The following is a 7,881-nucleotide window of genomic DNA, read 5'->3' as shown; positions in this document are numbered from 1 at the left end:
TTCCCCTGCCAGCATACATGGGCACTCAAGGCGCGGACGCTGTGACCCCACTGCCAAGTGGTAGCACTCAATGACCTTTTTGCTTCAAGAGTTATATTGGCCAGCATGCCCACACCGCTATTACATTCTTCAGAACACTCCTTGGCATGAAGCTTGTTGTTGTGAAAGGCGCTATATAAAATGGAGTGTCTGGAATTCCTGCTCTGCAGCCACACAGTGAGAACTCAGTGGTGATGGTCAGCTGGGCGGTTCAGCCTCTCGCTCCACTACGAAAACCAACTGCTGAGATGGGCACTTTTGGTTTCAGTGCTGAAAGTGCCCGTTGGTGGGCACATCCGGAAGTGATGCCAAGAGGAGGCTGTTTAGCACACTTAAAAGGCAGTTCAAGGAACTAGAAATCTGAGAATCATGCCACCCATCATGCTGTATTCCACCACCCACCCCTTGCCCACAGTGCCCGTGACCGTCACCTGCTCTCTTGGAGTCTTGGAGAAAGACTGGGCACCTCCGCTCTTGGGCACTCTTTTATTTGTTAGTCGTGTCTCGTGATTTGCTCGGTAATAATGGGCCCTACTGAAAGGTGCAAGCAGACACACCAAATGTCCAAATGTCCTCTTGCCGCAGCAGCCTGCTTTGGCAGTGAAGAGGCGCTGGTCAAGGGTGCCCACTGGGGTCGGAGGTCACTTAGGGGTGTAGTGTGCAAAGGGCGACTCCTCGTTGACGTTGTTCTGAAAATGAAGAGAAAACACAAGCGTTAAAAGGGCCACCGATTTTATGAGCAGCCCACTACAGGGGCATTCTGAGCAATTGTTAACATGCCTGGTATTCAACTACCAGCCGTACAGGGGGCGGTCCAGGACCTCAGCCACTGGGCAACCCTGCCACGTACTGAGCCAATCATGACATCCTATCATGAGGGGTGGGCCTGGTAAGGTCATGTGATATCAAGGCCACAGGTCAGGCAGGGCAAGAAACAAACCCAGAAAGTGCCGGCAGGGGCCAAAGGACAGAAGTGATGGACAGTATCCTGCAGTCCTGACCCACATGTGCCAATTGGTCCAGCCAGAGGATTAGGATTAGGAGCACCGAGACCCCTAAAGTCCACATGGCCACAAACAGCAGCAAGAGCCTTCAGTACCCACCATCTGCATGTCCTCCAGGCGCTCAAACTGCGGCTTGTGGGGTTTACATGCCTTGGCGATGACCACCACCAGAGCGAGGACCACCACAATGGCGAAGATACACAGCACGGCCACCAGCCCCGGGTTCTTCGTCATGTCACTCACCGACATCCCCGCGGCTGAAAAGGAAAAGGACAAAGCAAAGTGAGGCAGTGTGGCTTCGGTCGTGCTATATGGCGCCTTACACGGTCACAGGTCTGATTTAGTGGAACTTTGTGGGTGCCAGGCCCTTGGGAAGGGCACTCGATTAGAGTTATTATATAGTGCCTTTGATACCCATGTCCATAGTGACTCTTATAAGCTGCATATCCACGTCTCTTATTGATCTGTCTATCTAAGATATAGCGCCTTTCACACCGGATTATCTATTATACAGCGCCTTTCACATCTCTCTCTCTCTCTCTATTCCACAGTTCCTTTCACATCTATGTATTATATAGCGCCTTTCATATTTATATATATGCCTCGATTTTCTCAATATAGCGCCTTTCTCATCTGTCTTTCAACGGTTCCAGTTGTTTCTGTCTTCTTCATTATGCAGTGCCCCTAATATCATTCAGTCTCTATCTGTGTGTCTATTGTATAGTGCCTTACATGTCCGCCTGTTATATAGCGCCTTTCAGATCTACTCCTCTATCACTTAGTGCCTTTCCTACCCGTCTGTTCACAGCACCTTCCACACTTCTCTGTCCCCTACATTGTGCCTCTCATACCACAAGCCACTAAATCCACTAAAGGCTCTGCTGAGTTGCCCAGCTGTGCCCTCCCTTACTGGCACATCACCCCTTCTCAGTATGCCAGGCTGCCACCCTGTGCCTAACACGTCCCCCATCCTCGCCTCGTCTCTCCTTCGATATTGCACCTGAACCCCTCCTTGAGGAGGTAACATCGACACCCCACCCAATCTCAGCTGGGCACAGCCAGTGAACAGCTGGAATGGTGCCAGCAGGCACTTCAAAGGCACTGGAGTAAAAAGGCGAGTGGCGCACCTTCCTAACACATACCGGTAGGACTGGTTGTGCTCGTTGTGTTGGTGCCATTGACTCCCGTGGGCACTGAGGTTGTGGGCTGAGTTGAGCTGGTAGTATTTGCTTCAGGCTTGGTGGGCACCGATCCCCCAGTGGAGCTGTAGTTTGTAGAGACTGTGGAGACACTCAGGGTGGTGCCATTCTTGGTGCTTGTTGGGGTGGCACTGCTGTTTGTGGGCATTGGACTGCTGCTCTGCCTGTTGTTGGTTGTGACCTCTAAGGTGATAGTCACTGCAGAGCTGATGGTGACCACTGTGGTGGCATTTGATGTAGAGCTGGTGGTGGTCACTGTGGTGGCATTTGGCGATGAGTTGGCAGTCACTGGAGAGCTGGTGGTGGCCACTGTGGTGGCATTTGGCAATGAGTTGGCTGTCACTGTAGAGCTGGTGGTGGCATTTGGCGATGAGTTGGCAGTCACTGTAGAGCTGGTGGTGGCCACTGTGGTGGCATTTGGCACGGAGCTGGTAGTCACTGTAGAGCTGGTTGTGGACACTGATGTGCTGCTGTTTGTGTCATTTGATGCCATGCTGATGGGTGGCGCCAGGGTGGTTGTGGTGCTGCTGGCTGAGCTCTTCTCACTTGTAATGGAGATGGCCGACGGGGTCAGATCTGTAGACAATAAGCACACACGAGCTGTCAGTTAATTGTAACCCCTGCTGGCATCACAGGACCACCTCAGTCTGGTATAGGGGTCTCAATGTTCAGGTCTAGTGGTGGGCAGGTCACCATCCTGGGCATTGTCCTTATTTCTTTAGGTTTAGGGTGAGTGGATGATGAAGGAAATTTAGGATTAGGTGAGAAGTGACCTCCCTGACCATCAGCAAGGTGTTAGTTTTGTTTTGGTTTTTTTGTAATGCCAACTGCCCGCCAGTAAGCTGTGTGCCCATCTTGGTGCCCTTTCAACTAAAGTTCTGTCTAAACATCCACTGTCACCCCCTTAATAATTAGAGGGGCTGGCCCAGTCACATGGAGGCCACCTTCAGGCAGGCAGCTGTCTGTCCTTCAGCTGTCCAGTCGGGAGCTGTGGACACGTCACTCTAACCGTAAAGCGCATGCGCTCAATCAAACCTCATCCCGGCCGAGTCTACTGTACTTCTGTACGTGGCGCACAAACGCGAGGCAGGGCGGAGATCACGGCGGAGATCACGGGGTTCAAGTGGCGTAAAAGCAGGGCGTCCCCGTGCCGATCGCAGCCTCGGAGTTGGCGGCTCCGCTGCTCTCACACTTCAGTTTGGAATGTCGGAATTCTGGAAGGTTCAGGTGAGCTGAGCGGAGCTCAACTGGCCCGTCGTGATGGCCGGCGGCTTTGACCACGTGTGTTCGTGCGTTACCGATTTTTACAACAACAGGTATGCGTGTGAGATTACATGGGGGGCGGAGAGGGGGGGGTACAGAGCATTTAGCAATGCGCGCGCACGCGGGCGCACTGCCGAGGCCCCTAATTTAAGATGCTTCGACTTTCCGCCCCCGCGCTCTCGGCTCCTCCCTCTGCCCCGCGCACCTGACCCCAAGGGCGGGGGCCGGCTGACGTCACTACGGGCGAGGCAGCCCGAGGCGAACGAGGGCGACGCTTCAAGTCCAACAACGAGCCGGACGAGCGCCACCGCCCGGACGCTCACGCTGTCCATCCGCGCACATTCGAGCTGGCATTAGAAAGAGCGATGGCGCTGGTGCCCCCGGGCGCTAGAACGAGAGCTCTTTGGCCTGTTTCTCACCAACTACGCCCTCAATTGTTCTTCTCCTTTTCAAAGATGCCAAGAGTACAGCAGGGAGCAGCCGGCTTCCCTCATTTTTCACATGGGCACAGCCAAGTCTCGGAGGCAAACTGCAGATTTAGGGCGGCACCGCACCCAGCCAGCTCAGCAATGAGGAGAGCCTGGCAGAGGACCTTCTTTAAGGTGCCCAAAGAAATCTTAAAAGGTGGGCTGCTGCAGCTTGGCACTGTGGGTATGAGGGGCACACTCCTAGGCTTGGGGTGTTCCAACAGTAAACGCTTGCATATAGCGCCTTGGCATTGAAACTTCGCCTGTCGGCCCACAGTTTATTACTTACTTGCTCAGGGTCACATGGGGTCTGTCACAGGATTTGAACCCACGGCCTCCGAAGCCTTCACCACTACGCCCCACTGCCTGCCGGTCTTTACCATTACGAAGACCTTTAATGGTCGTGTTTTTTAAATAAGGTTGGTATGATGGGTGGCCATTCTTCTGGCCCCCTCAATTTAGGGGAAGGAGGAGGAGGAATTTATAGGCCAAGCAGGCCGCACAAAGGAGTGGAGTGGACACCCAAGCGGACACCAGCAGGACAAGCACATGGCTGAAGGTGGGCAGAGCCAGCAGATGCCCACAACCTTGCCACCCCAGTTGTACTGGTGATGTACAAGTCACTGGTGCAGGCAGGCAGACTGACTCTCAGAGCATGGCACAGGAGCCTGACAGGAGGGCACATCCATCCATCCATGTTCTTTACCCGCTTGAATGGGGCAGCAGTGTGGCACCTATCCCAGCAAGCACAGGGCACAAGGCAGGAAGAAGAGCTGGACAGGGTGCCAGGGTGAAACGCACACAAACGCACGCACGCACGCACGCTAGGGCCAATCCATCTAACTGCCATGGCTCTGGATTGAAGGCCTGCAGTGAACACGGACCCCAGGCCTCTTACTGCGAGGCCGCAGTGCCACCCGTGCTGCAGCGTGCCACCCAAGGACCCACCTCTTACTGCCTCTAGACAGCAGCACCTCAAGGCGCTTCACACTCTTGGAGGGTCCCTCGCTCTCCAGCCCATTAGTTCAGCCATTAGGGGTCCACACTGCCAGCCCCTGCTTTCATTAAAGTGGCTATGCCAAGGCAGTTCACACAGGCTGTGTGATTGCTTTACCACAGTGAGCGCTGGCACATTTCGGGACAACAGCGGGGAAGCCCCACAGCCTTTGACTTTCACCCCTGGGTACCTATTTCTTGTGGCACACAAAGTGAAGAGACCTCGGGCCCTGAGGGGCACACTAGCTGCCCTCGTTATTCCTGACAGAGCCTCAGGTGTCCCCAGGTGTCCTTTCTCTTCTCTTTCTTGGGGGTCCGGCAGCTCCAGGTGAAGGCGCTCGAGTCCCGCGCAGGCGGCTCGGCTCCACGTTTGCAGAGCAGCTTTGTGTTTGCACTAATTAAGGAAATGCAAACAGGCCTTGGGTCAACAATGGAGATTAGGTGGCCTGCGGGCAGTCTTGGCAGGAAACAGGGCAGCGGAGGGCCATGCTAACGAGTCATTAGGGCTGGGTGGGCTGTGGTGGCCTCTGGCAGGTCAGTCTGGCTGCTGCACCCACCGCTCTGCCCCCATAAGCTCACCATCACAAACCAGAAAGCCAGCGGCCGAGGCCAGTGGACCCACCCTGAAGACACCGCGTGAGGCTGACCCTGCGAGGTGCCCTCGCCCCATGGCGACCTGAACAACCAAGCCTGGCAGCAAAAAGCGTGGGCCCAAATGTCAAGAGCTGGGCGTGGCACACAGTGAACAGCACTTGGAGCAGTAGGGCGAGGACACAGTGGCCGAGTCCAATGTGGCAGCCTGTGCCAAGTGTGCCTTTTCGCACGACCCCTCCAGGAACCTCAGCTCTCTGAGTAGAAGAACGAGGTCACAAGTGCCACCTGACCAGACCTTTAGCCACATTACGGACATCACCTGAAGGCTTTGATGACATCAGTGAGACCGGAGATGTGACACAGCCACTTCCGCACCAGAAGAGGTCCTCTATGTCTAGTGACACATTTCCTAAGGTGGCATACCTGTGAACAGGTGCTGCCCACCTTCTACAATGTAACCACATTGTAAGATGCTTGTGATTTTATATAGCGCCTTCCTATGGTATTGCCTGGTGCCCGATGCTGCAGCCTGCCAAGATGAAGCAGATCAGGAGAGTGGATGGACTGCAAAGCCAAAGGCTGTCACTGTGTGCCCACCGGGAAGTCACTTCACTAAAAACCCAACACAACTGGGACCAGCGGTACCTCTAATGTGGACAAGCACGTCAGCACACAGGGGGCCCGGTTTTATATAGCGCCTGACTTGAACCCCCTGCCGTGTCCTGCTCCGATTCTCCGATTTTCTTCGCGGCCTCTAGGGGGAGACCGAAGCTGCGACGCCATCGCCCAAACTTTGTGTTTTCTTCCTGGATTTGACTTGTAAAGTGAGAGAGGAGTGCCCGCTGTAGATGCCACTGATAACAAATCAAAACTCACCCACCCAGATTTGTGGGCACCGTAATGGGAGGACTGGGCACAGCGGAGCCCGGCCACGCGACCACTTCCGACGAGGGCTGCTCGAGGTTCGTCCCGCCCTGGCAGATCACCGGGGGTGGGGGGGGGTTGGCAAAGCTCACATGGCGCTATCCGAGGATTTCGGGACCACTTGAAATTCAACAGCGCGCCCTCCCATCCGGCGTTTCGCTTACAGCCCGCCGTGTCCTGGAATGTCTGGTGAGCCCACCCGGCCAGGTGAAGCGTGCCGCCGGAGAGGCGATCAGCGACAGGTGTTTGTACGGGCGGGCGCGCGCGCCTCGTCTATTTGTGTTTTTTTACGGTTTTTGAACCCCGGGCACGTGAATTCGGTCCCCACTCACCTTGACCGAGAGCCGATCCGACGCCGAGGAAGATGAGAAGCAGCGCCATCCGAGACGGCGCCATGGCGAGTACAGCGGCGACAGCGACAGGAGGACGCGTGTCTCGAGCTCGGCGGGCGCAGCGCAACTGCTTCCTCGACACGTAAAGAGACATCCTTGAGTGTAACAGGATGTGCGGCCCGATGGCGGGCGAGTGGGCGGGCGGTCGGTCGGTCGGTCCGGCGGGGTGTGTTCACCGCCTCCCGCGCCGCTCTCGCTTTGCTTTCTAAACTCCGACACACGCGGGTCTCGGGCCGCTCGCCTCGCCGCTCCGCTCACTTTGGTGGCTTTTGTTGGTTTGCATTTTTTTTTTTAAAGAAACCCTCGGATTACCTGAGACCTCCGCCCCGCTGACAGGCCGGGGGGTCTCAGATTCACGCGATGGTTCAGTCGCTAAGATGCTGGTCACTGTTACGGCCCTGATTTAAGAATGGCGAATTAATGCGCTGGCTAGTCTGCACGCTTTATAGCGCCTTTTATGGGCTTAGTGCTTTACAAGTCACTCAAGAATGAAACGAGGACCACAACAAACACGGGGAGGGGCGGGGCTCTGGACTTTCTGTGGGCGGGGCTTCCGAAGCGCGCATAAAAGTCCGAGGGGTCCAAAAAGAGTCCGTGCCCGCGCGGGCATTGCATTCCTGGCAGGTGTAATTCGATGGTTCAGGGTGGCTTATAAAGGCGCTGGTCACAGCATGGCACTGGCATTGGGCGTTGCGCCCGCCACCCTCAGGGTCGTTTGTGCTCATTTGCTGTTCGTTTTTTTTCGGGTCTTTGGGATTCTTTACTCGTTCTGACGGTACGCTGAAAGAACGGAGAGTTCGGGTCAAGGCGGACGGGTCAGCAGCTCGTGAGCGGCCATCTGGTCAGGAAGTTCTGGAATAAATCGGGGTGGTGAAGACGTCTGTGCCTGTCACTGTCACATGAACAACAAGGACAGCAGAGGAAGACAGTCACGAGCGGGAGTGTCAGCGGAATGGCGCTATATAATTACATGTAAGACTGGATTAACCAGACTCAAACGCTA

At 55.3% G+C, this 7,881-nt stretch overlaps 1 protein-coding gene across 1 annotated transcript; it reads right to left on the bottom strand.

Annotated features, from left to right (window-relative positions):
- Positions 1-511: 511 nt before the first annotated feature.
- LOC120537924 (cell wall integrity and stress response component 4-like) lies at positions 512-6,987 on the bottom strand. Its single transcript, XM_039767199.1, has 4 exons — positions 6,819-6,987; positions 2,186-2,818; positions 1,143-1,300; positions 512-728 (listed from the first exon to the last, which is right to left on the bottom strand). The coding sequence occupies exons 1-4, from the start codon at positions 6,970-6,972 to the stop codon at positions 681-683; spliced, it is 993 nt and encodes a 330-aa protein (XP_039623133.1). The 5' UTR covers positions 6,973-6,987; the 3' UTR covers positions 512-680.
- Positions 6,988-7,881: the final 894 nt, after the last annotated feature.

This window comes from Polypterus senegalus, chromosome 10 (genome assembly GCF_016835505.1).
Source record: "Polypterus senegalus isolate Bchr_013 chromosome 10, ASM1683550v1, whole genome shotgun sequence".
NCBI classification, from domain to species: Eukaryota; Metazoa; Chordata; class Cladistia; order Polypteriformes; family Polypteridae; genus Polypterus; species Polypterus senegalus.
The sequence above is the reverse complement of the archived record's forward strand: the minus strand, read 5'-3'. Positions and strand labels throughout refer to the sequence as shown.

Coding starts and splice junctions, on each gene's coding strand:
- LOC120537924 (XM_039767199.1), bottom strand. CDS start 6,972: ATGTCTCTTTACGTGTCGAGGAAGCAGTTGCGCTGCGCCCGCCGAGCT. Junction 2,819..6,818: donor CGGATCGGCTCTCGGTCAAG/GTGAGTGGGGAC, acceptor TATTGTCTACAG/ATCTGACCCCGTCGGCCATC. Junction 729..1,142: donor GCCTGGAGGACATGCAGATG/GTGGGTACTGAA, acceptor CTTCATTTTCAG/AACAACGTCAACGAGGAGTC.